We start from the raw sequence: 19,558 nt of genomic DNA, 5'->3' as shown, positions 1-19,558 counted from the left end.
TCCCACATATAAATCACCTTACTAATTGGACTGTAATCACAGTTGATGTGCTGCAGATGCTCTACTTGAAGCAGAGATATTTGTTTTCTTTAATATTGTACATCTTTGGTGGCAACAATTACTATAACTACACTTAGTCGTCGGTTATTGTTGGTGGTTCTCACTTCGAGCAGACACACAAATTTATTCACTTATTGTGTGCGTATTGTGTTCTCTGCCTTACTGTCAAACCTTGAAAGTATATTCAAGTAACTTTCTCTTTTACTTTAGACCATTCATTTAGAAAATAACTGTATTTCATCAGTGGAAATCTTTAATTTCATTCTTTGGGACATAGTTGTCCCAATGTACCACAATGGTAATTTGTGTACTTGTTTTTGAATTTCATGAAATCGTTACTATTAGTTAAAAAATAAAGGAGCAGAATGGTATTTAAAATTCGGTTCTTTCATTTTATTAAATAAGTGGAAAAAATTTGTACTGGTATAATTTCAAATCTGCTTTTAGGGCATGTGCTCCTGAAAAAGAGAATTTTTCATCACCAATGAAAGTGTTATGCAGATTTTGGAGGCTTGGAGTAGTGATGAAGAAGATAATCTGTTACTGAATGAAGAAGATAAAATTTTTCTTGAAGGAGATATGGAAGATGAAAGAGAACATGTTATAGAAGATCCTGAAAAATAAATACGTAGCCCACCTAGCAAAAGAAGGCATACAGATGAAGTAAAAGAACCAAATGCTGAGGTACCCGATTCCCTTCCAGATTTACCAGAATTTAAATGGTCCAGAACTTACCAACCAAGACAGTTCAGTGATAACATGAACCATGAATTTGGGAAGTGCTTTTGTTTAGTGTCAGTGAAAATCATGAAATGCCACAGCCATTTGAAAGTTTTTCTTCCAATATTGGCCTAAAAGATTTGGTGCATGATATATTACTTCCTGAAAGTATTCGGTACGCAGAACAATCAGGCAACGCATTCGGCACAAATGAAGATGAAATCAAGGCATTTCTTGGTATGAACCTGGTAATGGGGTACTTTATTTTGCGTACATTTAGAAGCTACTGGGCAACTGAACCCGATTTAGGTGTTCCTTATATAGCTCAGATTATGCCACTACATCAGTTTGAAAAGATTCGAAAGTACTTACATTTTTCCAACAATGCAGATCAGTCAATAAAGGAAGACTGTACATACAAAGTGAGACCTGTATTTACCCATTTGAACAAAACCTTCCAGGAATCTCTTAGTGCAACTAGGGCTCAATCTGTAGATGAGCATATGATCAGATTCAAAGGACGTAACATTATGTGACAGTATGCCAAAAATAAGCCAGTCAAATGGGGTTTCAAAATGTGGTGCACATGTGATTCGGAAACAGGCTACCTATTTGAGTGTGATTTATACACTGGAAGGAAAAAAAAACTGAAGTAGGGCTTGGTGGTGAGTCAATAGTTCTGCAACAGACAAAATCACTATCCAGACTGGGATGTGAAATTTACATAGCTTTGCAGTATCACCTTGGTTTATAAAATATCAGATCATGTGGAACAGTGCGCACCAATCGTAAAAACATCCCAAAGACATTCCCTCCCGAAAAGGAAATGAAAAGAGGTGATTCATACAGTCTCAGTAGCAATGGTCTGACAATCCTCAAATGGATGGATAACAAGCCAGTTTTTCTACTGACTAATTTTATTTCCCCAATACCATGTACGACAGTGAAGAGGCATCAGTCTGATTCTTCTGAAAAGATCAATGTTCAGTGTCCTCTTATGATAAGAAAGTACAACAAGTGGATGGGAGGGGTGGACCTTATGGACCAGAAGAAAGATCGGCAGGAAGGCAAAGATTAAGTATTACCTGAGAATTTTCTTTGATCTTCTTGACATTGGTGTAAACAATGCGTATGTAATATATTCAATTGGCAGAAGAATCAAATCAACACTATCATCCCTAGAGTTCAGACAATGCATTGCGAGAAATCTAATTGGAAATTATTCAAGCCGACAAAGGAATTTATCAACAGTAGTGAAAACATCAAGAAGGTTGCAGACCTGTTGCAATCCAGAGTCCAGAGCACAAAATGATAAAATCAGACATAAGGAAGAGATGTGTTCATTGTGCTTCAAAGTGTGTTGAAAATCGCACTTACAATATTTGTGAACAGTGTGGTGTTAGTTTATGCTTTACTGCAAGCAGAAACTGTTTTGCAGAATTTCACATCAAACAGACGACATATACACAGCCTCTGTAATTTTTCGATGTATTAAGTGTAATGTGTTCTGTAAATGTCCTTAAGTACCACAGGGACAAATATGTCCCACCTTTTTTTTAGCAGTACAAATAAAAATGTTTGAAATAATAACATATTTTGTTTATAAAACCTCCAGTTACCATAGAGCACTTTAGTTTTCTTATGTACCCGAAAGGGTTAAGGATATTTATGTGCATTCGGCATTACAAATTAACAAAGTTACTGGCTAGCCACATTTTACTATGATTGGTAACATTCACTTCCCATTATTCACTATGCGAACTGTAACCAACAACAACAACACCCGTACAATGAAAAAACATTGGACAACATAAGTGCACTTTTACCTTGGAAACAAATATCTACTTTACATATTCAGGCATATATTCTTACTCTACTCTAGGCCCTTTCTCATAAATAAGTGTTCCAGATGTTCATATTAAAGCTATGTGGTTTTACTTCCATTTTTATCCATCTCACTTTGGTGGGTTGTAATAATTATGAAGTAACACAAACTTCAGTTCTTTCATCATAACACAAACTAATCAACAGGCTACACAAAGCACACATGAAAAAAGTTGTTAAATGTCACTCAAATGAGGACATATCATTAAGCCCGTAAAATCGACATAAAACACAAGGTAAACATCTGTTTGACATTGGAGGAGGAATAATTTCCTTAGTCTCCTGCCTCTGTAGCCACTCTTAATGAAAATTCAATTAAATGTGAGAGATTAATTTTTATTAACATAAACTGATTGCTATAAAAATGAATAATAAATTTTATCAAACCTCCTGCATCTCGTCATTCAGTGCATTGAGAAGGCAGCTTAAAAATTCTTCTGCATCTTCCTGACGACCTTCAACTTTGAAAGTATTACTTCGAATGCTATTTAACATCTTATAAATGTAGCTTGGTTCAAATGCAATGCCACTTTGTACTTCAATGGTACCATCATCCTTGCGTTGTGCCTTCTCTTTACGGCCCACACGGGAGGCGACAGGCATAGGTTGGAACTCATTTACAAACTGGACTCTGCAAATGCAAACTTCAAATCAAAACATGATCTAAATTTCTATGGGATCACTTAACATTACTTGTGTTATCAAAAACGCATACCCCATACAAACAATTTTTCACACTGGATTAGAAATAACTCTAATTTAGTATGTTATGAAAATGTCAAAAGAGAGAAAAAAATTATTAGTTTAATTGAATGATTAAGTTACTGAAATATGTATACTTTCACTTCCTTAGCAACATGCCAAATTCTGTAGTTTACAGTAACTTCTTTTAAACCCTTCTTTCATTTTCATTTACATCAGGCTATTTAATTTCTCATTTACTGTGCGGCAGCCAACTTCCCAAAATTACTTTGTTACAAGATCAGAATTCAAATCCTATATGCTGCATACCAGCGAGTTTCTTTAACCCATCAGTCACAATGTTCAAGAATTTTAAGCAACCAGTTTCTTTCCTGGGTCACGATCTCCCTCCCCCCCCCCCCCCCCCCCAAAAATAAATCACTAATTACTTCATGTATTTTCTTATGGTTTTTACAGGAAAATATCAGCTTTGTAACAAATAATATTTCTCTGAAAAGTACATCCACATCGTACATTAAAACTGAAATTTCATTTTCATTATCTATTGTGCATCTTTTAATAACAAGAAGTATAGACTCTGTCACTTTAATCGTTAACTTAGTCATTTGATTGTAAACAGAGCCAAATGGCAGACATAATTTGATAAATGTATTTCAGTGCACTCACATGCTATCAATTATAGGTGTAGAAGACGAACTCATCCTGTTTGTTGCTGATGGTATTGGTAGTGCCTTCATAAGATTGTAAAATGGAGGGCATGCCAACAGGGCTTGGAGAGTTGAATTGATGTAGCACCAATTGCTGCGATTTGTCAAACCACGTGGCTGGAGACTTATGGCACGGTGATCCAGCTGATACTGTGATAGGAATTCTAAACGAAATGCAACCACACATATAGAATGACTACATGAAATGCAGTTTACATATTCACCACTGATTATATGCAGCCTAAAAAATAATTATTATATGAAAAATGAATTAAAAATGAATCAATTACTATGAAATATCACTTAAAAATTAACCATGATGTATTAGATTCAGTAGGAGGGTCAATCACATACACGATTCTGAATCACTATTGATTCCTCTAAGTAAAGGATTATGCCGCACTGCAATATTGCACAGATTTCCACTGAGTGGATTTGCTCTGACAGTAGTGAAAAACTATTGTATTTTCAATACACTATGAGATCACACAAACCCCAAATGGAAGAAAACCTCAAGTAACATGTATTTGAGGTCATTAATCTAAGTGTAATAGCATAAAGTACACACAGCTCTCGTTCACAGCTGGAGTTGAGTGCATCAGATTTATGGAACCAAAATTTCGGTCTATTTTAGTTTAAAGTTAATGTTGATCTTGAAGGTTGGTTGCATATTCTGTGAAGTAACACTGTAGTCACATGAATGCCACGAGAAACAAAAAAATAGTGTGTTGAAGTTACAGTGGTTTTGTTTTTGACATTAAGTCTGGTCCACAACATACATACTCAGAGTATGTGAGCACATATAGGTAATGAAATTGGACTTTCCGGAAGATACTTTGAGTCATTTATTAATTTTTTATTAATGAGCCAGTGTGCCTTTCACTTACTGTGGTAAGTACTTGATACAAAGCTACAGAAGACTTAATCCTTTTGGCAACAACACAGGGTACAGCCATAATCAAAGTTACATTACTGCACTGTAACTATTGGTACAGACAACACTGTCTGCTACAGACATAATATGGCTCTTTTGTAGCTTTCTGATTTACTCGTAGTCTTTGTAACAGCACAAACAAATGGCTTTGGGTATAAGAATGTAAAACATAATTCATACACAAGTTTTAGTCTCAGCTTTAGAGAACATACAAGTACTGATTCAAATGAAGTAGAAGGCAACAGAATTTGCTATTTTCTGAAATGTGACTGAAGTGATTCCAAATTATGATCAAGGCACAACAATGTAGGTGACAGTTCGGGGCATCCCAAAATGCCATACAACAAAACAGGCCAACAAAATAAATATGGCACTACGACAGCAAATTGTGTAACTGACTGTGCAAAGACAAATGACAGAAACTGACGCAATCCTAAAAGTTATAGTCACAGCAACAAATCTAAAATAAGACTTTCACGTGCCATGACATCTGGAACAAAACTCAAATCTCAAATTCAGAAGTTGTTAACGAATTTCCACTTGGCACTACTTTTCAGACTCCACTTCATGGAAGCAGAATTAAGTAGAACTCTAGCAGACACCGCAACTAATTCAGGCAATGATAAACTATGTTGGTTTCTGTAACATTTGATAAGCTGAATGTAAATCTTTGCTCCCTCTGTTCTCATGTCACAGGCATGAAAATGAACGATCAGGCATGATTTGTCACAGAAAATCTAATTGACAAACAAGCTGTCAATGGAACAATAACAGTGAAACAACTCCAGATATCTCCACATTGCCAGCCATCCACAGAAACACATCATGGCCAACTGGAGAAGCGGCTGCTGCTTAGGGGTCTCAGGAGACTAAATACCTACTGTCATCAGTCTCATTCATCCCTAGGACAGAATCTGTGCACCCAATATGTCCACATCAAATGTGTGAGAACATGTTTTAAATGTTTGTGTGGCGTGAATCTGAGGCAGGACATGGGTACCAGCCCAGTATTAACCTAATGGGATGTGGGAGATCACCTAAAAACAGCAACCAGGCTGGCTGGCTCACCAGCTCTCATTGTTAATACATGAAGAATATTCGATCTGGGTTAGGGTCATCTCACAGAGTTCCCCAGCACAAATATTAACATGTTTGGCAAACCAGAAGGGTAACTGATATTCTGTAACTGCTAGATAGGTTTCAAAGAGTATTTGTTCATAAATTAAATTTGTCCAATATAATCCATAAAAGAGAGAATGGGAAATCCAGGATGGAATAATGATGATATTGTGGAAAGGATAGTTGCTACTCACCATACAGCAGAGCTGCTGAGTCACAGGCAGGCACAACAAGATGACTGTAAGCAAGTAAGCTTCTGGCCAAAAGGGCCTTCACCAGAATTACACACACACACACACACATACACACACACACACACACACACACACACACACACACACACACCACAGTTCCTTGACTGCTGAGGCCAGAGATTGTGTGTGTTCAATTCCGACGAAGGCCCTTTTGGTTGAAAGCTTACTTGCTTGTAGTCTTTTTGTCGTGCCCATCTGCAACTCAGCATCTGCGCTACATGGTGAGTAGTTAAAACTGTCCTTTTCGTAATATTCCCATGAAAGAGAGAGATATTTATAAAAATCAATTACAAATGCTCTTCAGGTATAGGGTACTGCTATAATTTTAAAGTATTTGCTGGAAATTGACTCTTAAAACCATTGACGAAATTATGCCAACCCTCTAGACCAGTCCTTCTAATAAAAGGAAGAACTGATATGAAAATCAGCTAGTAATATGATTACTGTAGTATGGGCTGAATGATATTTACTTTCTATCAACTGTTCAGAAGATATCAGAATATGTGGAGAGTACAACAAACAAAGAGCTGACATGCCTGAGAAGCATTTATCTTTTCATCCACTTATAACAAGCTATGTGGATTATCAAATTAACTTTCCAAGATACAGTCATGCTGAATGCAAATGTCACATACCACATATTGAACCTAGATCCAAAGAGCATGAAATTCACAAGTAACAGGAGAAAATTCCCCTAGGTGACTATCTTGCCAAGAAGCAATGCAATGAGCCACTTACACTTCTAGGAAAAAGCTGGAATTATTCTCCAGCGAAAACTAAGTCAACTGCAAACAGAACTGCTCCCTCTAGAAGATGTAAGGTCTGTTGAGATCATGGGCAACATGGAAATCTGTTTTTGAATTTTATAGAAGTTGCACTTCACACAGACAAATTCTTCATGGCACATCATACACACAATATCCGAAAATTTGTCACATTGCAAATTTCATTACTTAAACAGGAGGTGAATGGGTTAATAAACATATGCAATCAAAATCACTCTCTGGAAAGCTGATAAAGGGTTATAACTAATCACAAAAACAAATGACATTACATGGCTGAGAAATATCTACTGAGAGGCAGGGACCTACAGACAGACAGACAGCAATAACTCAGTTCCAGAAGATCAAACTTCATGAACATTATTGCACCTATGGCAAGAAATAAATCTAATTTAAGTATTCAATTCAACTGAAAAAATACAATCCCTTGACAGCACATTTTCACACTATCTGAGAATACAAGTGTTGATCAACCCTCATACTGTTGTCTTCTGCATCTCTGTAAAACACATTAAATCTTCAGTTACCACTACCACATTTCAATTATGTAACTGACACAGGAAGTTCTTCAAAATGTTCTGTGCATAGTGTAACAACTTCCTATGAGTTTCACAGTTATGAGTGGAAGTAACAATGCAGTATGAGCAAACATCTTCAAATTTAAAGCATACAACGTTTACAACCTAATACATTGGGCTTTTACATTTATTAACAAAAAACATACTACCATCTGCATTAATCTTATTCTAACAATCTTCTGCACCACCAGTACAAGTTTTGGCAATCTCGTGGTGTATATAACAATTTAAGTACACAGTATAATTATTCATCAAGTCTCTTAAGTTGTTTAAACAACAAACATATTTAACTTTGATTCTGAAACTTGTCACTCTTAAAATTTAGTTTTATACAAATGAAAAGTAAATTTTTATTTCATTATATTTATTTGACTTATACACACTAAGAGAAATTACATAATTTAAAACAAAGAGACATCATTTTGGCAGAAAATATCCTGTACCAAAACTTACAGTAGTAAAAGTTTTCAGAGTAAGCAGGACTGTGCGTCATCTGACATTAAGAGATGCAACACAGCTATATTAAACAAATCATTTCTGAACCATAACAATGAACAAAAATATCTTGCTGGTACACTATATTATGTTGGCCTACGTATCAGTATTTTATTTTGGTGCCTACCTCCCAATCTGTAGAGGTGAGGATTATCTGCAGCAGACTTTGTGAGCTGAGGAAAGTTTTTGGTATCAACAGCAGGTGCTGGAGCATCCATTAACGGTTGAGAATCTTGAGCTTTATAGCTGGAAATTGGACCATCAGCTGAAGCCATCAACTCACTCTGGAATGGCCGTACAGTTGCACGTGGCTTTGGTGTTCCAGTAATTACAGTGTTCGTAAGTGCAGCTGCTGAAGGAGAGCTGTGCCAGTTTTGACTGAAAAGACTGGCCCATGACCGTCCAGAGCCAGGTGTTGAGGCTTGGTTTACTTCATCACTATTGATAAGAGCTGCTGTCGTGTTCACTGCAGTACGCCTTGGAATCTGAGCAGCAGCAGCAGTAGTAGTAGTAGTAGTAGTAGTAGTATCAGCAGCACTGGGTAACTTTGTAACAAGGGTCTCTTGAAAAGAACCAGATGATTTTGGAGGACTATCAGGTGACAAGTTATTTGTTTTGGCCTTAGTATCAACTAAAACCGGTTCTTGTTGAGCAGTAGCACTGTTTTCAACTCTCACAGTCTCAACAGTCTCACTGCTCGCAACAGTTGGTGTTTCACTTTTGTTGATAACTGTACTGTTTCCATCACTGTCTCTCCTATCAACTAGGGTAGATGTTTCATTTTCCTCTTCTACAAATGCATTGCCACTGTGTTCCTTTCCATCACCAGAAAAATTGTGGGTTTGATTTTCCGGGAAACTCGACGATTCTGTGTTAACTACAGAGAATGAAGAATCATACAATGGGGTAACCTGTAAACCTTCACTAGGAATAGTTTCTGGTGTTTGATTATATTCAGTAGTCTCTTGCTCATTCAAATCTGAAATTACAGAGTTTGCAGTTACTGGCTCCACAACTGGAACTGAAGACGGTTCAACACAGTACCCATCCGTTGATCGTTCATCTCTAACTGTTTCTGTAGGGAAGCTGATTGCTTCAACTGTTTCTGTAGGATGTTGCTGTGATACATCTGTACCATACACAACTGGTGCTGCTGTAGCAGGTTGCTGATGAAAAGGAGGGTACACAGGAGCAGGATATACTGGCATAAAAAAATGTGTTCCGGGAGCTGCATGCTGAGACGGCGTATGTTCTGGAGCCTGGTAGTAAGTAAATGGATGCACAAACGGGATTACTTGATAAGATGCACCACCGGGGGAAGTATCTGGCTGCACATCATGCCCACGAAACTGATGCTGAATTTCCTGTCTCCTACTGGCAGATCCAACTTTTCCTGGTTTTTGGCGCCTTCCTGAACTGCTAGTACTGTCTCTTGGTGTGCTATTGACATCTTGTACTTGGTAAGCTTGCTGAGGAGGTATGTGCCTACCATATGGTGGGGTATTGTAACCATGCACATTAACATTAGTTGTCAAATTGCTGACAAAAACATTAGGAATATGTGGAGCAACCATCTGATAAACTGTTGTCATAGCAGGGGCTGGTACAGTCACTGATGATGGGGGAGGAGGTATGGGCACTACAGAACCAGGTGGCTGAGGATGGGGCAAGGCAGTGTGGTACGGTGACTGTGCTGGTGGTGAAGTCACATGCTGGGGTGAATGATCCCGAACATGGTGATGCAATGCCGGTGCAACAGCTGCTACAGGGTTCGGGTTAGCAGTTTCTTGTGCAGCAGCAGCTGCTGCGGCTGCTGCAACAGCAGTGGATTCAACCTCTGAAAAATGAAACCAAACTTTAATACAATTTACTGAGTAAAACACTCAAACAGTACCATACACAATAAATGATTGTCACAATACCAAATGTATAGCATACAAGTGAGAAAAAATAATAACATCATTATAACATACACAACCTGGCTAAATGCTGTTTGCTACTGAACCTATAATTCATGTGAATTAAGTATGTGCTATGAAGCATTTATATGACTAGTTTTCAGAACACAATTAGGCCATGATTATGTGGAATAAGCAACTGCAGCGGAATATTCACATCTAACAGTTTCTGCAGTACTGGATAAATCATTCATACGCCCAATGTACTAACATCTGATATTTGCACTAGGTCTTGATATGCACTCAAACTTAATCCCGAGCTTATGATGTGGAGTTTTAAATTTCAATTATGCTGCACACCACACAAGCACAGAAACAGTGGCCAATGGCAATGTCTGCCAGCATCTAAAGTTACTCTGGCCAATCTTACTTCCATTAAAAAAAAAAAAGTGCTTCTGCATCTTCCTAACTTTACTGTGTTGTTTGCTCTGTTATAGTGACACACTGATAGGTTACACATGGTCCTAGCACTTTTTTCTACTAATGTTCTCCTACAAGAGAGACGATCTCTGAAAGAAATATAGTTCTTAGACTTTACAGGAAAAGGCTGAATTATACATGAATAAAACCATACACAGATAAATGTATTTTAATGACAAATTATCTGAAAAATGAAAAACATCAGAATTATTTGATGACAAAAATAATTTGTTATGTTTATTAGCAATTAGCAAGAAAATAAGATACAAAGGATAAAGCAAAAAAAAGCACTATTTACTGTGTTCTAAACACTGTTTGACGTATTTGAAACTACATATTTCCCCGAGCAAATAAATGTATATATTCCGAAATGTTTGGGCAACACTTTTCTCATTCTTTTAGATCTCAGGAGTGTAATTACCACACAACCTTTGACAAGAACTTCTACTATGAATTCTGCTGTGGTAAAGAAGACTATCATCATTACTTGTTCCTACATTTTGTTGTTATAGTTCGATTTTTTTCATAGAATAATCCTTCCTAACTTCATTTTCACATTCTGCTAAAATGCACACCAGACACCTCTCACACCATATACAATTTAGGCACTGATGTGTAACCGAAAATGACCACTCGAAACAGCCAAGATACAGTACAGGAATAAAATGCCAGAGGCCCTGCAGTAGACTCACTCATCTTGAGTAGCCAATCGCAACACAGTTTATAGTTAAAAGGGGCTTTACACAAAATAATAAAAACTTTTGCTATGGTCTTTAGCATCCTTGTGATAATCTGGTTTTAAATTTTTAGCTACTTAGTTAATTTGTAATCTTACATTTCCAGCTGAGTCCTTCATTACCCTTGTTTATAGAGGCAATATACATGAATAACATACGTAGGACTTGCAGAGACAGTGTATCCTGGGGTATCACAGAAAACTATGAAAAGTCTGTAAGTAGGATGGGGCAACAATTTTACCCCATTTTAACAGATATTTCAGGTGTGATTGTGTTTGGTGCTGCTGCATCCAGAGCAGTATGACTGGATGTTGCTGTGGATAACTACTTCAAACTGAACAACACAATGTAATCTGTAGATGCGCGAAACTTCTGGTACTGTGCTATCTTAACTTCACTCTCTTAAAGGTAAACCCACCAAAAATAAAACATGATAGAGAAAAACAAATTCTGGGTTAGCCTATGTTTGGTCATTGTGCAACCTTTGGTGGGTAATTATGTCAATTAAAATTATACAAGACAGAAATCTTACTAATCTGCTTCTATTTGAATGATTATAAAGCTATAATTACATCATTTAAAAATCTGATTAGTTGATAGTAGAATATATAATGGCACATAACTAGTAACTTCACAGCTTTTGGAGATTATGGTTGCTGTTTGTAGAATGTGTTAAAAGTTCAGTTAACAGAAATGGCTAAACTACACTCTCAACTCAGTTTAAGGCATATATTCTTTTTGTTATGTTATTCTATAACTTAATACTTTAAGCATCAAATAAAAGCACATGTTTAACACTCTCCCCGGTTTAGAAATTTTTTCTAGCTTTCAAGGAAATCCAGTAGTACACTGCCTACATGGAAATTCTTAAATCTTCCACTGGCATGTATAAATGTTGTTCTATGCCATTCCCCAGGTGCCGTGGACATGTATATGCATGTCACTTGGGTTTTCCTAAATTGCAGAGGACCTCTGCAGGTGTTCTCCCAGATATAAAACCCAATAACTCGAGAATGAGATGAGACACTGTTCTGATCTCAATTTAAACAAAATTTCAATATCTTATTAACATTTCATTCGCTGCAATGTATGAGCTGAAACCAACCACATGCAAAGTTTACAAAGTAGGTTTTTACCTCTGCAAAATTTAATGCAATGTTTTACTTAATTTGACGTTGCACAGTATGATGGATAACGAAAATAAGTTCAGTTCTTTATTGAGTGAAGGTCTCTCTCACTAAGATGGGCACAACTCAAATTTTCTCACCTAACAGTTTTGTAAGATCAGATGACAATTATCTCATATTAACCAGAACACTATCGCTCAGCACGGGCACCAGCATTTGGTGACCAATACTGCTGTAACAAAAGGTGCCTCAGCACGGACTGCAGACAGCAAGTCTGTGGCATTGAAAGGGTTAAGTTGTTCACATCCACAATAAACTGTAGATCTCTCATAGCTGACTAAATAAACTTGTTTTCAAATAGAAGAAAATCAAGGATGTATCATTTTGTCAGATTGTGGAATGCATACTAACCTTAACATTAATTACTTCAGTTACCACAGATTGTTGATCATGGGAGTGTAACTCTGATGATGTGCTAGAAACGTAAGGATGATAAATGGTTCACTGTTTCATTTTAAAGGGGCAGACGCGGAGACCATATCAATTAAAATGCTACATAATTGTGAAAGAAGTTATACTTTGGAATTCATTATAACTAGCCCACAAAATTTTGATAATCTACATTAATTTTGTCATAAAAATGAAAGGTTGCAAGCTGAAGTGTCTTATCAGAAGCTGCAGAGTGATGAGAAGCAAAATGATTCGTAATATGTATGACGTGTGTTAGGTTACTGTGTAAGTTTGTAGAGTTTTCACTTTGCTTGTTGGTATTCCAGTTGCTGTGGGTTTAGTTATCGATTGTCATTTTATGTTTGTAGTTCACTGTAGTTCTTCTTTTGAGAGATCAGGCATGTAATACAAATGCAGAAGTGGCACTCTTATCCTCTACACCAGGTTGGCAATGCCAACTAGATACCCGTTTATTGGGATGTGCATAGTATTATGGCAGTATCTAACTGAGAACAACTGAAAACAAAAAACAGAACTGCCTTGACACTAGCAGTTAGTGCAGATGGACTAGAGCTAAGCCCTACAATTCCCAGCAACATAAATCTTGGCATATGGAAAACTTTTCAGAGTGAATACTATTTTGCTGCCAGGGGAGACTGGACGATAATAGAACTGAATTTTGGCTGCGTGGCTACTATTGGGACACAAGGGAGAGGCTCAGGCATGTCAAACAAATCTGACTCGTGTGTAACAAGTCATCTGTATACCACCTGCTATGAAAGGCTCACAAATGAAAAAAATCAATACATAACTGAGCATTCTTAATCATCATATATGTGATCCAGAAACCTTATCCAGTAAATCAATGAACTTTAGATTTAGGACCGGTATTTGATTCCTATAAGCACAATGTAATTCCCCCCACCCCCCATTAATTCTGCATTTTTTTCTCCTGTGTTTTTTTCTCTCCATACTGAAATTGGTGGCAATGGGAAGGTTAATAAGATAAATAAATCAATTATTAATAACAAGATATGTAACTAAACATCTCAAACAACTTGGATTAATGATGAATTGAAGTTTTAATCCTAGTCGTATCAAAAGTATGTGAATTATTTAATTGTATCTAAAAACAAAGATGATGTGACTTACCAAACGAAAGCGCTGGCACGTCGATAGACACACAAACAAACACAAATATACACACAAAATTCTAGCTTTCGCAACCAACGGTTGCTTCGTCAGGAAAGAGGGAAGGAGAGGGAAAGATGAAAGGATGTGGGTTTTAAAGGAGAGGGTAAGGAGTCATTCCAATCACGGGAGCGGAAAGACTTACCTTAGGGGGGAAAAAAGGACGGGTATACACTCGCGCGCGCGCGCCCACACACACACACACACACACACACACACACACACACACACACACACACACATCCAGACACAAGCAGACATATTAAAAGGCCTTTTAATATGTCTGCTTGTGTCTGTATATGTGTGGATGGATGTGTGTGTGTGTGTGTGTGTGTGTGTGTGTGTGTGTGTGTGTGTGCACGTGCGCGCGCGAGTGTATACCCGTCCTTTTTTCCACCTAAGGTAAGTCTTTCCGCTCCCGGGATTGGAATGACTCCTTACCCTCTCCTTTAAAACCCACATCCTTTCGTCTTTCCCTCTCCTTCTCTCTTTCCTGACGAAGCAACCGTTGGTTGCGAAAGCTAGAATTTTGTGTGTATATTTGTATTTGTTTGTGTGTCTATCGACGTGCCAGTGCTTTCGTTTGCTAAGTCACATCATCTTTGTTTTTAGATATATTTTTCCCATGTGGAATGTTTCCCTCTATTATATTCATGAATTATTTAATTGGATAGATAAAGAATTTACTCACCAAGCACCAGCAGCAGAACACACACATAAACATTGCCATATTTGGCAAGCTTTCGGAGCCAGGTCCGTCCTCGTCCCGTCAGCAAGTCTCTCCAGACCCGCGATTCTGGGTGACTTTCCCGAAATCTACGCCTTTCCTAGACCTCTTCAGTCCTTTTCCTTCACCTTTCTTCCTTCCCCTTCAACCCTTCTGCCTGACGAAGGAGCCACTGGCTCCAAAACCTTGTCAATTACAACAGTATTTTGTGTGTGTGTTCTGCTTCTGCCTGGTGAGTAGAGTTTTTACCAATCCAATTAAATAATTTTGTCAAGTATGTGAATTAGGTTGATATTAATGGAGATTTAATTAAAGTGGGAGATATACTTATTGCATATAAAATTTCACTGATCAATATCGCCTATTTTCAGTTAATTTTCCCCATCCATTTATGACCTGACATCTCAACAATCAATATAATACTACCATGGAAATGGAAATGAGCGTTTGGTGTCAATGGCTGGGAGGCCTCTTGCGGGGCAGGTCCAGTCACCTTGGTGCAGGTCTTATTACATTCGACGCCAGATGAAATGATGACAAAGACAACACAACACCCAGTCCCTGAGCACAGAAAATCTCCGACCCAGCCGGGAATCGAACCCGGGCTCGTAGGACGGCAATCTGTCACGCTGACCACTCAGCTATCGGGGCGGATAACACTACCATGAGATGGATATAATCATACATCCCAATTATCTCCTGCAAAAACTACTTGCCTGCTGCATCTACCTGCAATCAAGACACACCTCTCCCTTTGTACATCTGAACTGACTAGCGCATGCACGCGCACACACACACCAGCAATAATTTTAGGGGAAAAAATACAAAGAGAGAAATCATATGTGAGATTAATGAGTACAAAATACAGAAGCCTAAAAATTAAATGTTTCTATTTTTGATCACAAATAATAATGAAATGCAATCATATCAAACTTTATTCATAATAACCATGATGGCCATGTTTCTTGTATTTTCATTATAATACAACTTAACAGATGTACAGAAAACATAGTTCATTCTTTGCTATCCATGTCCGTTACTTGTGAGGTACTGCATATTTTTTGAGGTACTGCATATCACAATTCTGGTGGCACCATTTCTTCAAAAAGAAACTCCGCACTTTTTTCTGAGTAAAAATAAATAACATGCAAGGAAGACTACAGAATAAATGAAAAGAAGCCATCAAATTCACCAGAAGAACACTTCACACACAAGGAATGTTTTAGCAGAACAAACAGTATTACTTCAATACTGATTTTGCTAAATTCAACCCATAAGCTTTTTAGAACACTACATATTCTCTATAGTACTTACGAGAATGCATGATAGAGCAGTGAATATCAAGGTGCCAACTGTATTGCAAATTTACGTGCAATTACTAGTTCAAATCACCATGCAACTATCCAAAATGTTTAAGCAGATTAAAATAAGTTTCTAGTTTACTACAGAAGAACAAACACAAAACGAAATATCCAGAAAAGCTGGAACAAGCAAGCAGAAGTTCTAGTACCTGTGGCAAATATTCATAAGAAAAGCTGATATACAATCTTTAAGAGGGAATTTATCAATGCCTATATTATCAGTTGCTACTATCAAGTTCCATTCTTTAAACAGTGATAAGAAAGAAGACTGAAGAAACACACACACACACACACACACACACACACACACACACACACACACACACACACACACACACCTTAAGCATGTTACATGCAATGGGAAGTTTGAGGCATCCAATAACAAACCACTAGCCCCAGACACTCAAACCCCTCTCACAAAAAATCCCTAGAAAGCCAAATCAAGGCACCATTCAGGAACGTAGCATTACTGGCAAGTTACCTGTTACCGGCACCGGTGGCAGTGTTGGCACACCAAGTGTGGCCGGACCAGAAGTAAAGAGTGGTTGGGGGAGAAAGACACCCTGTAGAGTGGGATGAGGAATAGAAGCCACAGCTGGATGCAATCAATAAAGACAAGAATTATTAAATGTGGAAAAATAGTGTAATAGTCAGGTAATTAAGGTGATATTTATTTACTTCCTAAATCAGTCATACAACACACATGAGCAAAAGGATAAATCTAAATATGTAACTCATTCATCACCATAAACAACATACTATATGAATCGTACACAAAACGCATTAAGGATCGTAAGTACACCCATGCACAGCATGTGACTACAAAAGTGGAAATACAGGGATTTCAGATATTTCAGTAAGGGTTCTATCCTAGAGTATTACATTTCTTCTCCCTGTAACTTTTTTGCACCTGAGTGAACAGGAAACAATTCTACTTTATATTGTAACAACATAAATCAGAATATATTGCTACTCGCCATATACAGAAGGTGTTGCATGGAAGTAACACACATTTAAAAGTAGCGCAGCTGGGTAAGTTACTAGACAAATTCCTTTCTCACTTTCTCATGTGACACACACACACACACACACACACACACACACACACACACACACACACACAGAGAGAGAGAGAGAGAGAGAGAGAGAGAGAGAGAGAGAGAGAGAGAGAGAGAGAACTTTTTGTTGGAGAGATTGAAGGAAGGCACGTGCACTTTCTCCTATTTCCTTCATCTGAAGGGCTAGCTTATCCAACTTGTAAATATACATGTCCACACTCTAAGTGGTAACAATCTACACTAGTTAATATTGGTATTCCATCTCAAATTATCCCACTACTTTATACTTTCATACTGATATGGAAACACACAGTATACTATACATTGATTATAAGTGATAATTGGTTATTGGGGGTCAGACTCAAACGTAGACACTAGACAAATAGGCAGTATGCTGTATTTTGAGTCACCTGACTACATCTCAAAGGCCACACATCAGTTTCAATTTTCTGGTGGATTTTATCCACTTATCCCAAATCCTACCAAAGTACGTAAATGAACTTGCTCCTAACTGAGAATAGATACTGTCAAGACTTGATTACAATTATGTATTTGTAGAAGTTGTCTACAGAGACTGGAAGTGTGTAGCAATGAGGGACAAATTCTCTTTTTTTAGAAAGGCTGTCCCAGAAAATCAGTACCAAATGATAGTTTCTTGTTGGGTGTCACACCATTTGGAGACGATGTATGTACTTACACGTTACTCATGTATTCATACAACCTACATTTAAAGCATGCTGTTATGCTTTTGACATTCTGCAGGCAGTCAAACATACCATTGTTGACAGCACTGCTTAGTGCGATCTTCAAACAAGAAAGCTGCCATATGAATTTGTGAGATGTTTATGTCCCTTCAGCAAGTACGTGGCCCAGTGTTTTACTATATCCTCAATATACTCGTAGTATTAATCTTGAGAGTCAAAACTGAAAATTCAGCATGTGTTCAAAAGAAAAACACCTTTTGCATGCTGCACACTAACTTTTTTTACTTATCTTGTGTACCTAGGCGGGTTTCACCTTAATTACAAGGCATCTTCAGTGTGTATCCTGAAATATCACACAATTTTTTTGTTTGCACATATCGGTTATCTTTTGCACTTATAGGTTATAGATCTAAACTAGTTCACTGAGATTTTTACAATAAAGTGGACAGTGCACTTACAGATCAGCATCTAATTCATTATTTCTAAGCCAAACAGTTTTCTCTCTCGTGACAAACTGGTTGAAAGCTGAACTTTCCTTTTTGTCACTGTTTTCAACGTATAGCAATTTAAGCGACATTTGTGTGCGTTTAGTGTCATTTCTTTCTATAAACCTGTATGTACAAATGAAAAAATTGTATGATATTTCATGACACCCCACAGAAGATACCTTGTAATTAAGGCAAAACATGTCTCGGCGCACAAGACAAACAAAGAAAACTTAATGGGCAACATGGAAAAGACATTTTTCTTTTGAACCACTGTAATTTATATATAGCTGTTGCGCAAATCGCCAACACAAAAGACTTGTCATGATGTTTACTTCCATTACCAGAACAGACTGGCATGCCTACAGCTTGTTACAAGTTTATACAATGCTGAACAACTTAATCAGATACACCTACTGTTTTGGAGAACAAGCCCTCCTGTCAGCACACTGAATGGACTAGTTCGGCATCACCATATGGGGTTGCTGGTGGCCCCAATACTGACCACCAGTGTGACATTCAAGTACACAATGCTCAAAGCACATCATCTGACTGGAGTCAGATTGTGAGCTGTCAATGACCAGTACAACCTATCTCCAAGATCATGCAGGCACTGGTCTTTACACATGCTGCATCAAGTGTGGAGGAAGTATCTCAATTCAGTAGAATCCTCTCATGTGTCTCATCTGCCTGGACAATAGACTGACATCACTGTCAATAACTGGATCATTTCAGCAGGAAGTCAAACCACAATGCAACCAGTCACTCATTAATTTTAATGTTGAACAATGACAATAACAACTGAGCATCCATATAATCTACAATTACCAGCTCCTTGCCACATGTAACAGGGTACATGCATAAGCATATGTACTGGAAGTCACTAAATGCTTAAAGAATTGAATAAAGTCGCCTTGACTGGTGAATTGCATTAGATGCCAACAGAAGGGCACAAATATGCCTAAAACCAGACAAGGAGATGCATTGTATCCGTCAGCAGGACAGTAAGTGAAAATATCTTCACATGGAGGATTGAAAGGAATCCTCTTGCTGGCAAACAATGTGGGTCATCGATTTTTGGCAAATCATGCAAATAATTTTATTT

The 19,558-nt window shown here is 37.6% G+C and overlaps 1 protein-coding gene across 2 annotated transcripts in view; it reads right to left on the bottom strand.

Annotated features, from left to right (window-relative positions):
• Window positions 1-19,558, bottom strand: part of LOC124606936 (ubiquitin carboxyl-terminal hydrolase 10-like) — a 138,472-nt gene that overhangs the window by 78,219 nt on the left and 40,695 nt on the right. The window contains exons 3-6 of one of the 2 annotated variants that reach the window (XM_047139051.1): window positions 16,688-16,801; window positions 8,363-10,072; window positions 4,033-4,237; window positions 3,052-3,295 (exon numbers count right to left, since the gene is read on the bottom strand). In XM_047139051.1, the coding sequence (XP_046995007.1) occupies window positions 3,052-3,295; window positions 4,033-4,237; window positions 8,363-10,072; window positions 16,688-16,801 (2,273 nt within the window). The remainder of the gene's footprint in view (window positions 1-3,051; window positions 3,296-4,032; window positions 4,238-8,362; window positions 10,073-16,687; window positions 16,802-19,558) is intronic. The other variant, XM_047139052.1, reaches the window with a different exon arrangement.

This window comes from Schistocerca americana, chromosome 3 (genome assembly GCF_021461395.2).
Source record: "Schistocerca americana isolate TAMUIC-IGC-003095 chromosome 3, iqSchAmer2.1, whole genome shotgun sequence".
Taxonomy (NCBI): domain Eukaryota; kingdom Metazoa; phylum Arthropoda; class Insecta; order Orthoptera; family Acrididae; genus Schistocerca; species Schistocerca americana.
The sequence above is the reverse complement of the archived record's forward strand: the minus strand, read 5'-3'. Positions and strand labels throughout refer to the sequence as shown.